This window comes from Melospiza georgiana, chromosome 7 (assembly GCF_028018845.1).
Source record: "Melospiza georgiana isolate bMelGeo1 chromosome 7, bMelGeo1.pri, whole genome shotgun sequence".
NCBI lineage: Eukaryota > Metazoa > Chordata > Aves > Passeriformes > Passerellidae > Melospiza > Melospiza georgiana.
This window is the reverse complement of record NC_080436.1, coordinates 40,733,428-40,754,640: the sequence shown is the minus strand read 5'-3', so window position 1 is coordinate 40,754,640 and position 21,213 is coordinate 40,733,428. Positions and strand designations below refer to the sequence as shown.

Below are 21,213 nucleotides of genomic sequence, written 5' to 3'. Positions count from 1 at the left end.
CACGTAGTTGGAAAAGCTGGGAGAGAGTTTCTCCTGTAACCATCAGGGACTGCATCTCATCCCACAGGTATATTAATAATCTTTATTTTGTATGGAAAGAGTACAGTAGCTGTGCAAAAATAGAACTACAGGACAAGACTAATATGGGACTTGTACAAAATATCAAAGAAACAGTAAACAATAAATAAGCTAAAGTGTAATGATACAAACTGCAAAAGGATGTGTAGAGCTGGGTACAGCTGTTTACAGAACACTGTAATCAAGCATGATGGGAAGAATATAAAGCTGAGCACTCCAATTGAATTGCACTCATAGGAATGTCATTGCAGCAGTTCAGTTTCAGTATGTCCTTGCCAATAAAAATCCTCATTTCCTTAAAAAAACCAACATCTCAACTTCATCCTGTCATGCAACTGCACATACGCTGTTCCTCAAACTTTCACGTTCACTCCATCCCTTTCTTGGGTTTCCCATAAAAACATTTACTAAGCATTTAGTTGTTGTACCTTTTCACAAATAAACAATAAATCATTTTGCTTTAAGATAGCACCCAAAGGTGATTAGATACCCTATATAAAGTGCGATTATTGTTAATAGGCCATAATAGTGTGTTCTTCAGTGCAATAACCAATATGGTCAAAGCCTCCCAATACACATGCAACTGTCACTCATTTTATTTAATTTCTTCTATTTACTAAAAATAGTTTTATTTACACATCAAAGCATGGCTGCTTATAGTTTACTCATACACAAATTATTTATGCTTCCTAAATGTACAGCATGCAACCCAAATTAGATCCCACTAGAAAAGTGATAAAATAATTTGATTTGAAAAAAATGCATGCATGTACAGATCTGAGTATTCTGCAGCAGATTATCGCCCTTAGCGCTGCTGTGAGACACCAGCACGTAAGCATTTGAGAGGCACAAGTACTATGCGTGAGATGCAAGAGAACCAAAAGCCAAGACTGAAGCCATATGTGAAAGGAAAGGCTTATTTACTGGTAACATGTGATAGAAAGGATTTCTCTGCTCGAGCTCCTAGGCCAACCTAATTAAGTCTTTCTACACTAATTTGTTATTCCAGTTACTGTCACTGCCCTGTGGTGGCAGTAACAGTTGGAAGTGGTTGTATCCCATTAAAGACTGCTCCCTGGGACCCAGCCATGCCGAGGCAGTCAGTGTTTTGTAGAGCAGTCAGACCCTGTGATGCTGTGAGCCAAGTCTACCCTGTCAGCGTACAGAACAGTATTTATACATTTGATTCAATGAACGAGCGCTTTGGTTTTGCCGTGGTGACGTGACTGAGGTGGCCGTCCTGAGTGCTGTGGGATGGCAGTTTGGCTACAGCATCGGGGTATAAATGAGAACCTTGGTTGGGCGATCTGCTCTCTGTACAGTGGGAAGGGGTTTGGCACATGAGCTCCTCACGTTCTTTTGCTTGCATGCTGCTCTGGCTGCCTTCTCCAGGGGCAGCGCCTGTAGAGGATCCCTTAGTTGAGTAGTGTTTAACTGAGAACTGCTCCAGGTTGGAGGGCTGAATGCCTGCAGAAGCAACGTTTGTGGACAATCCCTCTGCTGCCTGAGAGTGCCAAGGGCGACTAGATTGTGTGTTTTGCTGCTGAAACCTTGCAGTCTTGTCCATGATTCCCATAAACGGGGTATTGCGAGGTCGGTGCTCAGTGCCCTGAGCTTGACTGATGTTGGTCTCCTTGAGTCGAACATCTGGGCCCAGCCCCTTAACACTGCCTGACAAACTGCTGGCTGCAGTGAAGCTGCTTGATGAGCTGGAAAGAATCACACTACTGGATGGAGAGCCAGAAGAGCCACCACTGGGTACAGGGCTTTGCTGCCTTGAGTCACTGAAATTCATTGGAGCAGAGGCTGTTGATGTGTCACTAGGTTTAGATTTACAAGCAAAAGAACGAGAAGAGAGAGTCTCATGATGCTGTGGATGTGAACGCTGGCTGGGCACAAACTTCTCATTGTGCAGTTCAGCAGCGGGATCTGTGGAAATGCTTCCAGATGAAAATATGTTTGTCTCATCCACCTGTTGACTTCCACAGTGCCGGATGGGCATGGGACTGTGGGAAAGATGCTGCAAAGATGATTGTGGCTTGGTGCTACCTTGACTGCTTCCTGGTTTAGATCCAGGCTGGATGGAGCTCAGATGCTGATTCGTTTTTACAATCTGTGCCTGCTTTGTTGGCTGCATAATCAAACCTGGCTCTCTCAGGTACTTGTTGCTTGTTCTGCTTTGAGGAGACACACACTGAGCTTTCTGAACACCTTCTTGAAGGGTCCTGCTAAATAATGAAGCAGCAGAGGAACACTGCAGCCTTTGTGGAGGAGAAACAGATTCACTGGGGTGTGGCAGGTCATCTTCCCTGTCTTGAAGATTGAAGTTATCGTTCACACCTGATACGCTTCCTTCCTCCTCATTATCTGAATTGCTGGTGTGTTCAAGCAGCTGTGGACACTGATGCTTCTGTTGCTGTGTTCTCTGGAGCTGTTTGCACTCCTCTTCTACCCGAGCCAAGAGACGTTTTATCTCCTGATTGCTGGGGCATATCTGAGTGGCTTCCCGTAGGTCAGAGAGAGCAGCAAGTAGTTTTCTGTTTAGAAACAAGTAAGTAAATAATGAAAACTGGGGTAAATCTGTGTCCCAGCACTGCCTACTACTAATCCACCTCCACCCTTTTAGCCAAATGTCCTGATTTGTTGCTTCCTGCTGCAGGTGGTGACAAATTACAACTGGAAATTCTCCACCTCAGGAACTTCTTAACTAAGGTGGAAGCACAGACCCAACCCTGAATGTTTCCCTAAAGTATCCTGATACCCCATGCAGGCAGGCAGAAGAACTCTCTGCTGGGAACACCAGGAACTGACAATTTGTCTCACAAGCTCTTCCACAGTTACCTCTAGAGAAGGGAACCTGCTGAATTCTGCTTCATGACCATTTATTGATGTTTAGAAAAGATATAGTGAATCAAAAAGGCACCTCTTCCTGTACTTCAGCTACACCACTATAGTTTGTTATTCTTTCAACCTAAAAAGATAGTTCCTCCTCTCTCCCCTTATTTTTGTCTTCAACTGCTGATGATTCATCATATTATTTCCTATCAAAGCAGCCAGTAATAAACTGTAAGCTTGGCAATAAATAATAAAGTGCTGGAATTGGGTGGCACACTGCTGGTCACATTCTGCTGAGTCATGTGGAGCAGCAGACCTATTCACTGTTACATTTAAAATAATCCCTCTTCGTATGAATTTGTTACTTTCTGGACTGTCTCATAAGTACTTACAAAGTATTCAATATCACTATTTGGATGTGGTTGGCTTTATCTGATAAGAGAGACCCAGTAGAGATGTAAAGGGCACTAAAAAATAATTTTTTCTTTGCAAATCTGAAATACAACTAGCAGAAAAGAACAAGTTATTAAAAATGGCAAGTTAAAAAAAAATCTCTGCAGTACCTGCTGTTCCTCTTGGCTCTCGCTCTGGCATAATAGGCCTCGTAACACTTAGGCTTCAGATCCAAGGCTTTGGTAGCAAACTCTTCAGCCATTCCAAAATCCTAAGAAAGGAATCAAACACACCATTACAAAGCGCCAGTCACAGCAAGCTGCCAGCTGCAGGGCATGGCTCCAGGCTCTGCCCCAGCCTGCAAGAGCAGGTATTTGCTCAAAGCACACATGGGCACAGCCATGGCACCTGGCTGTGCTGGTTGATAACAAAGGTAGCAGTGTTTTGCATTCAGTCTTTTAAAAGTACTACAAAGATCCAGCAGTTCATCATTCCACAATAACTGCATGATGTAAGACCAGCTGTAACAGATCCCCCACGACAACATGCCCTCATCTTATAAGCCACCCATTTATTGACATGATAAAGCCCAAGATCAGGATATAGTGAAAAGGATTCTAAAATAGTACAGATGCATGTCCACATACAACAAAGCAATGCAGTAGGATATAAGTCTCAGATTCCCAATGCTAGAGAGGCAGCAGACTAACAGCAAGAGCTTACATTTGTTTTGCGGCGACACCGTGACAAGTTCAGGTATAATGAAACTCTCAGCTCAGTGAAGGCTTTCATTTCCTCACCAAACCCTTCCCTTGGGAATTTCCTCAATGCATACTGATAGCGCTGTGCTGCTTCCCTCATCTTGCCTTTCTGCAAATTTTAGGGAACAAGAGGTTTTTCACAAATGTCTAATATTGCAATACTGTCCAAAAAGCATATTTATATTTGACATCTACCAAGAGATGCCCTTTGAGTAGAAAACACAGAGATTTTTTTAATAAATATACACAGTGTGAACTACACTTTAAAAAAAGCACAGGGAGAGCCTGCATGTTAATCACAGTTTGTATCCCTTTCTGAACTCAAATGTTTAATGGTATTTGACAAGGAAAATACTTGCACTAATATGTACTACTACTAGTACCAGAAAAAAATCATATAATCTGATATATTACTACTCTGTTTTAAACAGATTAGTAATATGTTAGATTATATAACTGAAAAGGAGGCATAAAGGCATTCAGTCTGCCTTCAGGCAGAAGTCCAATGTTCTGCTGCCAGAAAAAAAGAAAAATCCACCTACTTTATAGAGTGTGTTTCCTTCTTCCATCAGCTTCTGCAGAAGAATCAGGAGAATATCAGGTTTGGAGGTGGCCATTGCCCACGCTGCATTTCCTGCAAGTTAAAATTTAAGGCTCTGTGACAAAAGGGAAGCAAGTGTGTTCCTGCTGTCTACCACAGTAGAAAGCCTGGTTCTACTTCAGCATATATTCCACCTACATGGAACCAGTATTACTATGATCATCATAATTAGGGTGTACACATTTAAAATGCATCTATGCCACCACCTGGACAGCAGCCAGGTATTAGATGGCCTGATACATTTCACCTCTGTGAAGGAATGTATAGAAGTCACAATTAAATTCAGGCCTAAGTAAGAACCTGTATTTAATCACATTTACTACCCAAATAATATGAAATAGGGATTCAAATGTACTAAATATTCAGTAATTATCACAAACACAACTGCATCATATACTTGCCTACTGACAATACATAATTTACATTTCTTTGGCAAAAATACACAGTTTATTAGAAGAACGTTATTTAAAAGTAAAACTTCCTAATCTAAATCATTAATAGTGCCACAATTATGTATCAGTAATAGCACAATCACCATTTTCTTGTCTTAAGGCAATATATTAAGGCAGAGTAACCATATACAGTGACTCCTCCAGACCTCGCCATCAGCACACATCAAAGAAGGAGCAGAATAAAAGTCCTTGTGTTTCCTCACTTCTAAAGGGTGTCCTGTGTGTAAGCCTTTAAAGGAGATTGTTTATCTTCGGCGGGCATCTGCAAACCAGACAGCCTGCAAAAATCTGGTGTTTTATTTCATCTACTTTACAGAAATAACTAATTCTGGCAGAGCAGAACCCAGTTGTTTGTCACGGTGCAGGGCAGTTTCACTAACCCAGCTTGGCTCCCTTTCTCAGCAGCATGACCACAACTGAGGTATTGCGGCAGCCAATCGCTCTGTCCAGGGGCCTCATGCCACTGTGGTCCACGTGCTCAATCATTGCTCCTTTCTCCACCAAATACTGCACCTGGGAGAAGAAATGAAACATGCTTTGTAACATGGCTTCTGGCGTGAAAGGCAGACCAAGGAAATATTTAAGGTACCATGTAATTTTCTTTGAAACACACTGAGCATATGCTGCTGAGTAGAGCACAGCCATCTAAAGCCCACCAAAGGCACCACAGCACAGGCAGGCTGGAGGGAAGCAGCAGTTCTTTCCCATAACTATTACCTGCTCAAGTGCCACCAGCAGTGATCTTGTAAGGGAAGAGGCACCAGCAGTCCTGCCCATGGACAAGCCCCATGACCCAAAGCCATGGGCCTGCACAAGGACCTCTTTACTGGCATTGTCCCTGTCCCAGCCTGGCCAGCAGCTGAGCACAGACCTACTGAAGGGACCGGTCCAGGCAGGGAAATGGGAGCTGGCACTACTCCAGGACAATGACCTACAGCAAATCCAGGGACAGGAAGGAGCCTGGACACCCCTCATTCTCCAGCAGAGCCTACAGTACCAGGGTCACAGGCAAAAACAGTGTCTGAAAACTACCAAAGCCACTATGGAACCTGAGGACTTACTTACAATTTCAAGTTAATTCAGACAAAGGCTGAATGGGACAACATGCCATAGTGAGTTACATGCCACAGCAGCAGCTGAAACAGACCTTGTGTATGCAAGCTGCAGAAACACAGGTGTGAGTGAGTGTGGGAGGCTGCGTGTGCTGTTCTAGTTCCTTGCTGACCTCTTGGATCTGTCCACAGCACACACAGACCTGAGTGTGCCCTTCCTCTTCTTACACCTCTTCTTGGGGTATTTCATCTACAAAGGCATCAACTGATCAGGACCCTGAGAAGGGACCTCTGTGGGTTTGCAGTGTAATTCTGGGCTTCTATCTAGAAAATGCTTTCCTGAGCAAACATTTTCACTGCAGTCAAGATGAGAGCAGTGTAACCTTCTTGGTTACTTCCCCAAATTTCCTATTTTGGTAGGTAATATTTTTTGTAAATCCTAAATTTTTGTAACTTTTTCTCGAATGTTATGTTTTGTTATACTTACAATATCAGCATCCCCATAAAAAGCTGCCAAGTCTAGGGGTGTTCGTCCATTTTTGTCTGTCTGATCAGTTGCTGCACCTTTCTCTACTAAGTACCGAACTACTTCCTTGTGGCCTTTCAGACATGCCCAGCTCAGAGCTGTCAGTCCTTCCTTGTCCAGAGATGAAACAGTTGCACCTGTAAAATTAATATGAACTTTGTTATGAAGCTTCTCTGCTTAAATGGAAAAATTCCCTAACTCACCCAGATGTAATCCCTGGTGCAGCTGTAATCTGCTATTTATTTTCTACCTTCAGAAAGGAGAAATTCCACAGTGCTCAGATGTCCTTCACAAGAAGCCACCATCAGTGGTGTCCGGCCTTGCTTATCACTTAAATTCACATCAGCCCCATGTTCCACTAGAAGTTTGGCAATCTGAAACAGAAATTATCAATTTAAAAATACGTTCCATGCACCAGAGGGGGTTTAGATTGGATATTAGGAGAATTTCTTAGAAAGTGCTGTCCAGCCCTGGCACAGGGGCAGGGGTGGAATTCCCACCTGCCTCATCCCTGAAGGGATTTAAAAGCCACGTGGGTGTAACACTTCAGGACATGGGCTACTGGTGGCCTTGGCAGTCCTGGGGAGCAACTGGCCTCGATGGTCTTGGAGGGCTTTTCCAATTTTACCAACTCTATGATTTTATTAAGTTGGCAGATTGAGATTTCAGCCATAATATCATGAACTTTTAACAAAGAGGACTAAGGTAGTATTTATGGCAACCACTGAGAAGTTCTATGTAGCTCAAGCCCTGACTGCAGTTCAAGGCCTCCTGACAGGAGAGGCCAGCATGAGGAAGGCTTCTGAATCCAAGGTTCTCTCTCTGCACAGCAGCAGTACAGAATCTTTGATCTTGGTCTAGGAAATAAAATATTTTAAACTCACATTATTTTTCAGGTATATTGTAACTAAGATTGTTGCGATGCCAATGTGCTTTTTAAGTTATTTCCAGGGATACAAAGGGTTTGGAAGTGAAGCTTCTGAGCATATCCCTCTGAAGCAGATGCAAACATGCATTAGAAAACTGACACTAATTATGTTCACAGCTAGAGACGGGAGGAACCGGGGCCACCTCCCCGGGACCCCAGAGCAGCCAGACCTGGCAGTGGCCGTGCCGGACGGCGCAGAGCAGCGGCGGCGCGCCTCTCCGGCTGGGGCTGCTCACGGCCGCTCCGTGCCCGAGCAGTAACCGGCACACCTCCAGCTTCCCTCTTCCTGCAGCAGCTGTCAGGGCTAGAGAAAGCATCTGCATCAACATCTTGGCTTACTTGGCCTTTCGACACATGCACAATATGTCAGTGTTACTGAATCCCCATTCTTTCGGCTTTTCACTGTGACACTTACTGAAAGCTAAAAAGAACAAAAAAAGAAAATACTTTCCCCATCATAATTTTTCCCCTTCTTCTATTTTGCTCATATTGTGTTTTAAACAGAATTTGAAATTTAAATTTTGTTGTTTGTATTGAAGCCCCACCAGTCATGCCAACAAGTATTAAAAAATGAGTTAACGTGTGACTTATGCAAGAATCAGCAAAGGACTTGCTCCTCCAGCTTCTAAAACCTAGTAACTTCCATTTTTTTTCTAAGAAGTGAGTTAAATGGTGAATTTCCTGTTATTCATTTTTATCATTTTCAAACATGGTCAATTAGATTTTTTGTTTAAAATTCCAATGAATGCTGAAAGTAAAGGAAATTACGAACAGTCAAGGAAGAAGTACATTTTTCTTTTTTAGCACTTATCTTACCCATTCCCTCCTCAGTTGATGAAACTGCACTGTGCAACAGTTATAACAACTGTTTAGAGCTGAACAACTGGAAAGTAACTGTTATGGATATCAATATTACAAGCAAAGAGTTGAGTCTTGTTCAAAAATCCCCCTTTTAGGGAGTTCACTTCCTCAGTGAGTGAAGATTCCCAATGTATTATGCAAGGATTTCAATAAAAAGTACTGACAGGAAAATATTGAAGAAAAAATTAACTTAGATATATGGCTTTTGGAATTTGCTGGATTTGCAGCGAGGGGTTTGTACACGTGCAGGAACAAAGCACATGTGCTTCTCTAGGGAGTGAGAGGCCACTGACCAGCATCCCAGTGCTGCTCCCCTCCCTCGGCTGTGACCATGGCATGGAGATGCCACTCACAAGCACACCAGGGAACTGCAGTGCAGCCATTACAGCCCTCCTTAAAAACCACATGTGGCCTTGCCCAGGCGCCCAAAGGCAGGTCTCTCCTTCCACTGCCTAAGCAGAACAAATGAGGCTATGGCCCAGCACTTCCTGAAAACTAATGATATTTAAACAAAGGTTCTCAGACAGAGAATCCCATAAAATTCCACACTAAAACTTAAGCACTGTATTTCCACAATTTTCCATTTAGTTAAAAAGTCAGTAATTTACAGTAATTTTAATATAAAATAATCTTTCAATATTTGAGATGCATAGATTCAGTAAGTTAAAACCATACTTATAAACTGCATTTTATTATTAAAACTGGTATTTTCCATTATTTTTATTATGGAGAATGAAATTTAAAAAATAAGATTAAAAACTCCTTATTCTTAAATTAGCAATGCTAATTATGAAACACACAAGAAGGGAAATACCTGTTTCTCCCCACAAGGCATCAGTGTCATTGATGTCCATGTCATGGTCTTTTTCAACTGTCAAGATGTAATGAACCACCTGCCAAAACATTGAGCAGAGATGGGTGAGCCACAAGAGCATCAGCTGTCACTCACATGACACAAGGGAGAAAAAGATGTAAAACAAGTGAGAGTCCTTCTCTCTCAATGCATATAATCAACAAAAGAAAATCAGTATTACTCAAAACAAATTCAGTAGGACTTTAGAATGACTTTAAGACAAGTGAATGTTATTGAAAACAATTTTAAAAAAGCCCAGTGCGCTTCTGTTTTTAAAAAAGCCCAGTGCTCTTCTGAATTTGTTGTTTGGCATGACTATGATTTAATTAGTTCCCATGTGGCATATATAGAACAGAATAATCAAAATAAACAATGGCAAAAATAAAGCCTCCCAGTTCAGTAAGGAAACTCCAGATCATCTAAAACAAGAGAGCAAAAATGAGAATATTTGCATACATTTTGTAAAACGGTGATACCTAGGTTTTTCCTTCCACATTGCTTATAGGTTACCTGTTTTTCTAAATTTCTTCCCAGAATGGTCTAAGCACATGTCAATAAATGGTAATTTTTAAAGCTGAAATAAGCTTTAAATTAAGTTTTGCCGTGTTTCTACAATATTAAGGAAATCTGTGTTTTGAAACCACCTGCTAAAAGATCATTAAATGAAAACTTTTTCTCAAGACTGTTTTAAATAGATTTTCTACTGGGGCACATGGTCACTGAGGCTGCAGTCAACAGGTGAGGGAGGAGAATCATACTAACAGAGTTTGGGATGCTGCAGGAAAAAACAAAGGCAGGAAAGGAGAAAGGATCTGTGTGTTTTCAGGCTGTCTGAAAACTGTTGTATACAATGTATGGAAAATCCTAAGATTCAAAATGCTAGAACATAATTTATTAAAATTTATGAAGCACACAGATCATCTTTTCAGCTAAGAATACAGCTTCTTAATGTCTTAAAACAGAGAAAGATGGACATTTTTCAGGTATGTATTTATGATTAATGTGATCTCTTTTGTTGACATTCAGGAGTTGACTGCTTTCATTTAATCGGTGGACAGCAAACAAGAACTTTCATGGGAGTAAAGGAATGATCCATTCATCCAAGTTAACCACAGCTCAGAATCCTCAAGTTTATATTGTAAGACAGCAATGGCTCATATACCATATAATAAATTAACTGCACATAGATATTTCTATATTTAGATCATCTAAACAACTTCAAAGATCAGACTTCTTATAGCAACTTAAAACTAGATTTAAAAGAAGTAAATATTGAAACAGCTTCATTGAAGAGATTTTGTTTCCATTTTGGCACTCACTTACTACAAAACTAAGTCCTCCTGTTTAGTTGATCTTTATTCATATCTTTACTTACCCATTACTTTTCTATCAAGTAAAATTTTACCGTTTATTTTCCCAATGAACAGAAGACATACTTGTATTACCTAAATATCTAAAGCATTTTTAGTACTTCTTATGTGTTTATTTTTAACACACACATTTATTTTTAGTGTTCCTTCCCAAATTTCTGTCTAAAGTGACACTGAGCTGAAGTCTGTAAGTTGGCATGTGCATCAAGCTGAAAACTGAAGCCTGTGCGATTACATGCAATGAAAAATTGGAAGAAAAAAATCAACCTGAAGTAGAAACATACTTGGGTGAATCAGTGACACAGAAAGTCATCACCACTACTAGAGATTTAGGACTACTTCCAAGGACAGGGAGGACAAAGTAGAGAGAAAATTACATATAAACAAACCTTGAAGCAAACTGAATTATCAGATACTCAGCTAGATCATTTAGACCCGCTGCTAATATATACTACAATAAATATCAGAATATTCAACTATTCTTTCCAAGCCTCTTTTAAAAATAGCTGCAAGCACTGTTGTACAGTTCGGACAATTTCCAACAGATCTGGGAGGACCTGTATTTCCAACCCACCTGGCAGTGCCCCATGCTGGCAGCTGCTGTGAGAGCCTGTTGCAGTGCCTGGCGCTTCCTCAGCGAATCCTGTTCTTGGGAGGGAGCCACCCACACCAGGCCGAGCAAGAACTCAAGGATTCCGCAGTGCCCTCTCAGTGCACTGTGCACCAAAGCACACTGGCCCTTCTTGTCTGCAAGGTCAGCCTGAAGGGGAGAAAAGGGAACATCTGAGGTTAAAAGATGCAGTGAAAAGCTGTGGAGAGGAGACGCTTCAGGGCACTATGAGAGAGCAGCTCTCATTCCTGACTTTCAGGACAAGGGGGAACATCTGGGGAATTACAGGCCCAACAGCCTCACCTGAGCAGCTGGGAAGGTGTGAAAAAACTAAACCCAGAGAGCACTGCCAAACACAGGAAGGACAAGGTGAGCAGGACCAGTCAGCATGGGCTTGCCAAGGGGAGATTGTGCTTAGCCTGCTGGACAGCCAGCAGCTCTGAGGGGACCAAAGGGTGGGTAAGGAGAGCAGGGGATGCCCTTGACCTTGACTTCAGAGGGCCCCAACACTCTCTTGGTAACAGTCACTGACAAGCTGATGACAACAGGTCGTGAAAGTGCACAGTGAGGGGCACCCAAAACTGGCTGAACAGCTCTGCCAGAGGGTTGTGACCAGTGGCATGTGCAAAATGCTTCACGGAAGTCTGGACTCACCCCACAGGCCTCTGCCTGAGAATTATACACCTAAGTAATCAATAACAGCTTTTTTAGGCCTTTGTATGACTCTTCTAGCTGCAGGCTTGGCAATCTTTGTGCACCAGCTTACCTTTGCACCTTTTCTGCACAGCAGTGACACGATGTTCATGTGACCTGCAGCAGCTGCGTAACTAAGGGCTGTCATCCCGTTCTCTGAAGTTCCATCAATAGCAGCTCCAAACTCGAGTAAAAGAGTGACCACTTCTTCATGCCCAAGGTGTGACTGAACACACAGCACTGGAGCATTATTCAGTACTTCAGTTCTGTAATTCACATTTGCTCCTGCCAAAATCAGCAGCCGACTCACCTAGAATTTAATTTAAACAAAATAATGTTTTGCTCAGATTTGTCTGAATTTGATATCTTGATCAGGTACTCGTTTGTAATGCCCTAATTTTGATGCAGATTTTACTGGCAGACATCAACTTTAACACACATATAGCAATACACCAGTTTATAATCTTCTATTAGCAAATATATTATTGTATTACTGAGCACTGCACTCCCAAGAGAAGACCTGTCTCTCCCCTGAAACTCACTACTCTCATCACAATTGCATGTGTGACTTGCTGCTACTCTGCAACTACCTCCATTAAGAGAACCAGACTGGATAAAAAGAAAATCTCAAAAAGATGGCGTGAGCATGTGCGTGTGCATTTATGTACACACAAATTTCCAGTTAAAAGCCTTAGCAGTTGGCTCAAATTCCAACTGACTGACTTGGATTTTGCTATCCATCATCTGGGGATTCAAATAACAGTGTAGAGTTGTGGAATTTAAATCCCTTCCTCTCACAGTATTTTCCCCTTTCACAACTGACACTTTCCCACAGAAGCAAAGAGCACTGAGTTCTGCCCAGCAAGGCCATGTGGAACATGTGACCCAAAAATGCAGCCACACACTCACCTGTGCTACAGAGCACAGCCACAGAAGAAAAAAAAGTAAAAACCCTTCTTTCCATCAATACTATCAAGGAAAACTGATTTGAACTTAGCTTACAAAAGTACATGAAAGCTTGCCACAAAGGAGTTCAGATCCAGGTGCTTTTCTGCTGAAGGGTTACACTGACTTCAGCATTCCCCTGCCCAGTGCCAGACAAAGCACTGGCTGTACAGCCCTGCTGACTGTTCTCACCTTCACGTTGGGTGTGTAGATGTTTCTTAGAGAAGCCAGGGCTGTAGACAGTCCATCAGTACTATAACCAATCCACAAGGCTTGGAGATGACTGGAAGAAATTCCGGTCCTTTTACTGAGACCCTAACAGAAATGAGAAACAGGAAATCTCTCTGTAGAATCAGAAATCCTATTTTAATCTACAACTCAGTATCAAAAGAAATAAAATCTGGATTGACAGCACTACCAAATATTTTGCATAAGCTCCCAACAAATTATTCAAGCAAGTCAGAGGAGAACCTCTACGATGCACTCATATGAATAGGTCATAAAGCCTACTAGGCTGCAAGCTTTACCTTGAAAATATGAGCTTTAAGTATATGATGGCCAAGTTCCATGGTTTGTTGGCGGTTTAACTTTCCCTCCTGTCGAGAAAACATGAAAGCCAGTAGAGCATGTCCATTCCTAATAAAAGGGATTAAGAGAGAGCCACTTTCATAATTGTACTTCAGTAAATGCACATCTTTATGCCTGTTATAACAGTTCAACTTTGTCAGACTATTGAAACATACCATCATATCTAAACAAAATTCTTTCCATAACAAAGTAACGCAAAATGAAGAACTGCAAATTTTGAAGATGAAACACTCCTGGTATTTATTTCTGTGCTGTCCCCTCACAGGGGGCCTGTGCCAGCTGTGAAGTAGTTTACATAATGCTCCCTTTTGCATTCTCAGAGCCAGGAACTGCAGGCATGTCAGAAAGAAGCCAATCCTTTTAGAAGCGCAAGATCTGAATGCTTGTGAAATCTGAGCGAAAACATGTATTTAGTAATTCTGCACCTATGTTAGTGGTGGTCAATGTTCTAGGAAACAGTGAGAGCAGCACAACCCTGAGAAAAGAAGGCTATCACATACTGTTTGTTAATCAGACTATACACAGAACTGGGCAATTAGCCATATGTTAGCTGGACTCTTCATCTGAGGGGGGAAGTTGTGGGAAGTGACTTCTCACCCCATCTTCAGACATTTCTGAACAGAACTTTCCACAATCAGAAGCTTTACCTGGGCCCAGGCAGCTCCCACTGCTGCTGGGGCAAGCGTTGGGAGTTCCCAGTGTGGTGAGACCAGGGGTCCACAAGGCTGCAAGCCCCCAGGCCCACCGACAGAACTGGTTCTGTTACAGCCACTTGAAAGCTCAGACAAGTCTTGGGCTGGTAATAATTTTAAATGTCAGCATTATTTATTCTTTTGTAAAACGCAAAAGCTGTAAACCCCAAGCAACATGAAAAAAAAAAGGAAAAAAGGGGAGGCAACTGTGAGAACATGACAAACAGTAACAGCCACTGTCTCCAACTCAACCACCTCTGGCTCTCAAAGTTACAGAACAAACTAGAACAATGCCAACAGGATATAATTACATCACAAAATGTCTCATTTTTATGTTTAGAAAAGCACAAATGATCTGTTCCTTCTATTTCTGCATTCTACATTACATAGACAAGGTGCTCCTGCACAGGATTATAAACAATTTTGCTGTGTTAATAACAATACAGCACTAAAATTTCTCCATGAAGGTAGCAAAGTCAGATGCAAACTTCTGACTTCCACCGAGTCAATTATGCATTGTAAACTTTGAATCTTAAGTCACATTACCTCTAAACATGCAAAAGATTTAATTTTGGAAAACATTAGGTGCGCTTACACTTTAACATCACCTCTTTCCCTTTTTTAATTTACCTTGGCTCACATAAGAAGTCAGTATTTTCACCTTCTGCTCTCCAGACAAGCCATTCCCTGAAGGAAGGATGGCAGAACATGCGTGTTTTGTCACGTCTTTTGATCAGAAAACACGAAAGGGCTTCCATCCTCTGGCTGAAGTCTTCCCACTGTTGTTCACTGTTTATTTGTCCTGCATTAATAGCCTGGAAAATCTGGTCATCTGTCATGGGATGCAGGGATGCCAATGCCACATTCAATATGGGCTGAGCTCGCTCAAAAGCAGAGTTTGTAATGAACTTCATATTGCACTGCAGTAAGTACAGCTCTGACAGAGACACAGGAACAACCTTGTAGCTTGCACTTTTGATTACTAAATGACCTTTTTGGAAAAGATCCAGAGTGAGTTTCAAATAGAGATAAGATCCCAGGCTTCTCATGATCAGGTGGTTACTCACTTTCCCAATTGTAGCTGCATCAGCTTTTCCATTTAAAGACATGTTGTTTATAATTTCCTGACTGTTATTAATTCTGTACTGAATATAAGCATTCAAATCATCGTGAATTCCTTTGTTGTCTGGAAAATTATCCAAGGATATTGCAATAAATGGCAGTGAACTTATCACTTCCTGTGAGGGAGAGAGGGGGGAAAAATAGAAAAAAAAAGCAAACCAAAGACATTATAGTATTCCAGCATTGAGAACTCAACGATGCATCTCTGCTACATTTCCCTTCTGTAGTGAGTACCAGATTAAAAAGGAATTCAGTAACCCTGAGATGGTTTTGCAAATATTGCCTCCTCATAAGAGGTAGAACAGTATTTTTACATTTTATCATTTTTCATAGGAAGGTCTCAAATATTTCACTGACCAAACTCAACAATTGAAAGGGATGAAAAATGACCGCTTCACAGTCAAGGAAATGGAAAACAGTTACCAGACCCTAAGACAGGCCAGGGAAAGAGGGAGGCAAAAGGAATGATCTATTAGGCAGGAATGTTTTATTGAGAAGTATCACAAATGACAAGAGAGAAAAGACTCCCCTTATTTCACCTTCCAGTAACAATGTACCAGAAAGGTGCTGTGCACACATCCCCAGCCCCTTGTGCCTGAAGGTGCAAGTACCAAGCACAGCACAGACATTTCAGCAGGTTCACACACTTTCATGCTTCTGTTACACAGAATACTTTTATGTTTATGTAAATGAAGATCCAAAAGACCTTTATTTAAAAGAAACACTTCTGCAACTTCTAACTTAAACCAGAAAGTTCTTACGTAGAGTCCTATATTAGAAAGGTTTAGCAAACATCTCCCGACCTTCACAACACAAAAAGGAACTATTCCACTTTATGTAATTAAATGGATTTCAAAACATTGCACTTTCAGAGTAGTGAGATGTTTTAAGCAAAGACATGCTTCTCCAGTCTCCGGAGAGGGAACAGTCTCTCCTACATAAATCCCTTTTTAAACCCAAAACTTAAGTTGAGAAATAAACTCTTCAGCCACACACTCTGAGTGCTAGTGGTAAGAAGGCACAGAAGAAATAAACTCTTGGAGACTGTACTGAAGCACAGCTGCACCTTAACACTGCACTCCTGAAGTACAAGGGAGCAGACTCAAATTTCTTCATTTCTTATATTAGCAACTCTACCGACAGCTGTAATAAAGTGATTCACAATGGAAAAGGCCTCCAATATCGCATCTGTTCACTGCAAATAAACATGTAATGAGGGAAGGAAGAAAAAAATCAAGAGACTTTGAGGTCCTCTAAACCCAGTATTTTCATAATAATGCAGCTGTGATCATTTGGTCTTTGAGAGTAAGAAAAGCATTAAAAGGTGTTTTTACCTGGAAATTAGTTCTTACAGTCACAATGAGCTTCAGCCAGGGAGGAAACTTATAGATTATACTTGTGATAAATGAAGAAATTGTGTCACCATAATCAGGTTTATGAAATTCAGCATCATTTAAACCATCTACCAAAATTATGTAGTCTTCCTCAGGAATCTTCTGCTCTGAAATTTGAGAATAAAAAAAGGAAAAGATAAAAACACATTCTCCCTTAAAGCGACTCACCTTTATCCTCAAATTCCATATGTCAAGAAACAAAAATGCACCTTTATGCACACCAGTATACATCTTACAGCATTTAAGCATTATTTAGGAGATTAAAAACAACACTAGAAGACTAAAAACAGTTTAACAGGAATGATATACTCTGTTCATTCGTAGGCAAAGCTGCCATTCTGCCACCCATCAGGTATGTGCTCAAGCTGGCATCTGCTGGGAAGCAGCTGCTTTCAAGGGGAGTTTGCTAGGGCTTTATTAAATACAAAAATCAGGTTGCTACATGCTTTCTTTTACACACCATACTGGAGGGAATGGCTGCAGCTGTGTCAGGGGAGGGTTAGGGTGGGTATCAGGAAAGGTTCCTCCTTCCCTCAGAGGGTGCTGGGCACTGCCCAGGCTCCCCAGGGAACGGTCCCATTCCCAAAGCTGCCGGAGCTCCAGGACCATTGGGACACCACTCCCAGGGATGCCCACGGTGGGATTGTTGGGGTGTCTGTCCAGGGATAGCAGCTGGATTGATGATCCTGGTGGGTCTTTTTCAGGTTAGGATATCCTGTGATTGTTGGAAAACCGCCACATTCATTTTAAAAGCAAGCAAAACCTGCATCCACTTTGCAGATGTTTAGGCCCAGAAAACTAAAGTATGTGACAAAACTAAAATGCATCTTAAAACAAAATCCTTTAATGTGAATTTGCCAGCTTTAACTTCAAACTAATAGCTGCCTCCCCGTTTTCTAGCAAAAAAAGTAAATATAAAGTTTCTATGACCTTTAATATGTTTCACAGAACTTTAATTTAAACACCGATGACCCGTTTAAAACCCGTCTATTATTGCTACAAACAACTAGCACAATTAAGGAATACCTCCACAAATGTTCTGCTTTATTTATTTTTAATAGTTTTCTCTAATATTTATGGAGTTTAGATTTCATTTCCAAATCACGTCCTGCTTAACGTACCTCTCCTGAGGTTTGAGAGCGGTTCCAACACTCCCCTTTTAAAAGCGGCTGCTGGATCCTGGACACAAGACCTCAGGCTCAGCATGCTCTGCAGGTGAGGCTCTCTGATGAGGAGGTCTCTGTACGCTGTTAACTGATGTGAGCGGCAGAGCAGAGCTGCCACGCTGTGCACAAACTCGGGCACGAGGCACGTGTATGTGTTATCAGCCTGGCAGTAATGATAAGCAACCACCTGCAGAATTACAAAGTGAAAAGCATTACTCTGTCAGAATTTTGGCTGGTTACTAGTTAGCGCAGTTATGATAAAGTGTTTTTAAATTTCTCTCAACTACAAAATCTTTTTCAGTGTTAAGATCCCACACTGTAACAGTCTCTGACAGTCTGGGTCAAACACAGGGAGGAAGGCAATGAAATAGGTTTTTGACCTTGCAGGGCACGCAGAGAGGAAAACAAATCAAAGTATCAGATTCTGGCAGGAAAACACAACTTGAGCTTATGGCATTTGGAGACAGTGGGTAAGCAGCTGATTAACTGAGCACAAAAGTAACCTGAGGGTCCGACTAGGTAACCTAGTATATGTAATTTAACAACATCATGTCCCACACTGTAATGACTTAAGGACTAATTTGATCATCAGGCAAAAGTAAATTACAGACAGCTATTAAAGACATGCTTACATAAGCAAATGGAGAAATATGACAACTGGCTTTATTCCGAGTATTTCAAAGCTGTGTAATACTTAAAAATAAACCAGGCCGTAACCCATATTTCTTTGGGGTAAAAAACCCCAAAACAAACTGCAAGGAAAACATGGCATTCACAGTGAATAAAAAGCCTCCACTTCAGTAGTTTTCATAACACTGCTTCAAACGAATATGTATCACTTTAAAGACTGCAAATGTTAAAGATCTCATGTTTTCCCTACAATTATTCATATAAAATATGCAACTCTAATTAATTTTACTACTTAGGCAAAAAATAAAACACCTAACATATTAATCTAATACAAAAATGACTTCAGGCTTTCAGCGGATGTAAAATAAAACTGCATTCAGACTCAACCTGTATCATAGCATATAGATGGGTTATACAAGAACCAAACATTTTTTCTTCCCTGCCTCCCCCCAGCCCGAATTTTGCTTTTCGAAGGTACACTGAGCAGCTCCCTGCAGAAAACATACAGCCCCTTTGGCAAGGAAAGGACCCCAACCTCCCACAGCCACACAAAATTGATGAGAAATTGTTAAGGTAACTCTTTCTAAGACCACGCAGGATTCAGGAGGTCACCTGACAAGTACAAGAGGCGGGAGCTGATTTCACCAGCCAAACAGAGCCACCATGCAGAGGCGCCCGCAGCCTCCCGGGGGCTCTGCAAAGCACACTGACCTCCAGGTTAGAGGGTTCTAGCACACTGAGCGTCTCTTAGGAAGTGAAAACTCACCTTGGAAGCGAGGCGTCTCACAGAATCCCCTGCTTGAGTTTTGTATTCAGGAGCACCAGGACAGGTCAGAGTCTTCATTGTATTGGTGTCACCTGACGGAGGGGGAAACGGGGCTAACTGGCTTAAGGGAATCTCCTGACAGGAGTCACCACCTGCTTGTAAAAGGCAACAAATACAAGAGAAACCAAATTTGCTGACAGGAGATTGCTTTCTAGGAAAACACCACAGATTATCTTACTGCTAGAGTAAAAGTTGAAACTGTGCTATACCATTATAAAAGAAGCCTGCAACTAAGTCTGATAAATACAGTCATGCATTTGCAACTTTACTATTTTAAAACAACTCAACTGACTTTTAGATCAAAACTACAGAATTACAGAAAGAAAAACCACGCTGATATGAAGAGTTTCCTTCAGAAAATTACACATACAATGCCTCATTTAAACCAGTAGTTACTATATGACTGCACTCTTGGGAAATTTATCATTGTTATTATTAGTAATAATAATATTTGAAGTGTCAGGCAGGGAAATATCAGTAATGACAGTCTCACCATCCTTCCAGTTAATGTAGGCACTGGACTGGTCTGGTGACAGGATGCTATGGATCCCAGTAGAAGACAGAAGGGGTTTCTCCACAGCTTTATTCTTACCTCTACAAAAATTCTATAGGAAGCATACACAGTGGGTACACAGCAGGAAAACTACTCACTGCTCCCTTTCCAAACTTGTGAGAGAGAAAGCCTGCTGCAGTCACATCCTCAGAGCTTGGGGTACACACTGCCTGACAAGAAGAAGAGATCCTGCACACTGCCTGTGTTATACCACCTCTCTGATGGGCTGAGCCTACATTATATGTCACTTTGAAGGTATTTGTCAGAACACAGAAGTTTAACTCCTTCCTTTACTCATTGGAAGAAAAAAGTGTTTGCCAAAGACTTGATGAAGCCTGACTACCTTAAGCCAAAAAAGCAAACGTGTGACTGATGTCAGCACATTAACCCAGACCATTACCCAGAAAAAGAACATACTTTTAGGAGATGAATTTGGGCTGTTGGAGGCTATTTGTCTCATGCGACTTCCATGGCAGCTGAGTGCTACCAGCCGGGAAATGACTGCAGTCTTCCCAAATCCCACATTTCCAGTAATGACTGCTCCCCTGCTCTCTGCTGGGTCAGGATTCTGCAGTTTTTCTTCAATGGTGTGAAACAGCCATTCTCTTCCAACAAACACGGAGTCTGTGGTTATGCTTGGCACCTCAAACAACAGCGGCTTCAGCAAAATGTCCTGAGGCTTGTAGGGGATGAAACGAGCTGAAAAGATGTGCCAGGGAGGAAAGTTTACCAGAAGAAACTTGACATGCCATCAAACAGCATGGTTTCAGAAGGTAACATCATTTAGAAGCTTTGTTACTATCAGTCATAATCAGATGAATTCCAGTGCTTTCACCAGGAAAGCAATAAAATAAAATCTGATTGTCTCAGTCCAGGTCATCTCCATAATTTTTGCATAAATTAAATTGTAGAGGAGAGAAGCTACAGGTACAATCTATCTTTTTACAACTGAACACAATTTAGTAAGTTGTAGAATCCAAAAAGTTTTCTTAATAATGCATTCATAATTTTACAAATTGGGAAGAACAGTTTTTCAGTTTAGAGTGAACTATGTGCTGAGCATCACAGTTAGGTCTTCAAATCTGTAAAGGCATTTACAGAGAAACAGAAAAAGGTACACAGAATAACATAATTTTTCTGTTTTAAAAAAAACTCTTAAGTAATAAAAAAATTACTACCTTGTTCTTCTGTACTTTTCAAGTTATAGGATCAGTAGTTACACCTTTGATTACTTTGATATATACATCTGGGAAACACTTGATGACTTAGGAAAGAATTTGGGTT

General features: G+C 41.3%; 1 protein-coding gene across 6 annotated transcripts in view; it reads right to left on the bottom strand.

The window, feature by feature from the left end:
* Nucleotides 1-71: 71 nt before the first annotated feature.
* The window catches only part of TANC1 (tetratricopeptide repeat, ankyrin repeat and coiled-coil containing 1), a 61,333-nt gene continuing 40,191 nt past the window's right edge, over nt 72-21,213 (bottom strand). For 3 of the 6 annotated variants that reach the window (XM_058028475.1, XM_058028474.1, XM_058028476.1), the window contains 18 exons: nt 20,347-20,628; nt 19,317-19,471; nt 17,876-18,107; nt 16,695-16,861; nt 14,869-15,476; nt 13,486-13,594; nt 13,151-13,273; nt 12,087-12,323; nt 11,285-11,470; nt 9,302-9,380; nt 7,797-7,930; nt 6,949-7,072; nt 6,660-6,835; nt 5,501-5,633; nt 4,610-4,701; nt 4,030-4,176; nt 3,477-3,577; nt 72-2,615 (listed from right to left, as the gene is read on the bottom strand). In XM_058028475.1, coding sequence (XP_057884458.1) covers nt 1,253-2,615; nt 3,477-3,577; nt 4,030-4,176; nt 4,610-4,701; nt 5,501-5,633; nt 6,660-6,835; nt 6,949-7,072; nt 7,797-7,930; nt 9,302-9,380; nt 11,285-11,470; nt 12,087-12,323; nt 13,151-13,273; nt 13,486-13,594; nt 14,869-15,476; nt 16,695-16,861; nt 17,876-18,107; nt 19,317-19,471; nt 20,347-20,628 — 4,448 coding nt within the window. In that variant the 3' untranslated portion in view covers nt 72-1,252. The remainder of the gene's footprint in view (nt 2,616-3,476; nt 3,578-4,029; nt 4,177-4,609; nt 4,702-5,500; nt 5,634-6,659; nt 6,836-6,948; nt 7,073-7,796; nt 7,931-9,301; nt 9,381-11,284; nt 11,471-12,086; nt 12,324-13,150; nt 13,274-13,485; nt 13,595-14,868; nt 15,477-16,694; nt 16,862-17,875; nt 18,108-19,316; nt 19,472-20,346; nt 20,629-21,213) is intronic. The other 3 variants (XM_058028471.1, XM_058028473.1, XM_058028472.1) reach the window with 2 other exon arrangements.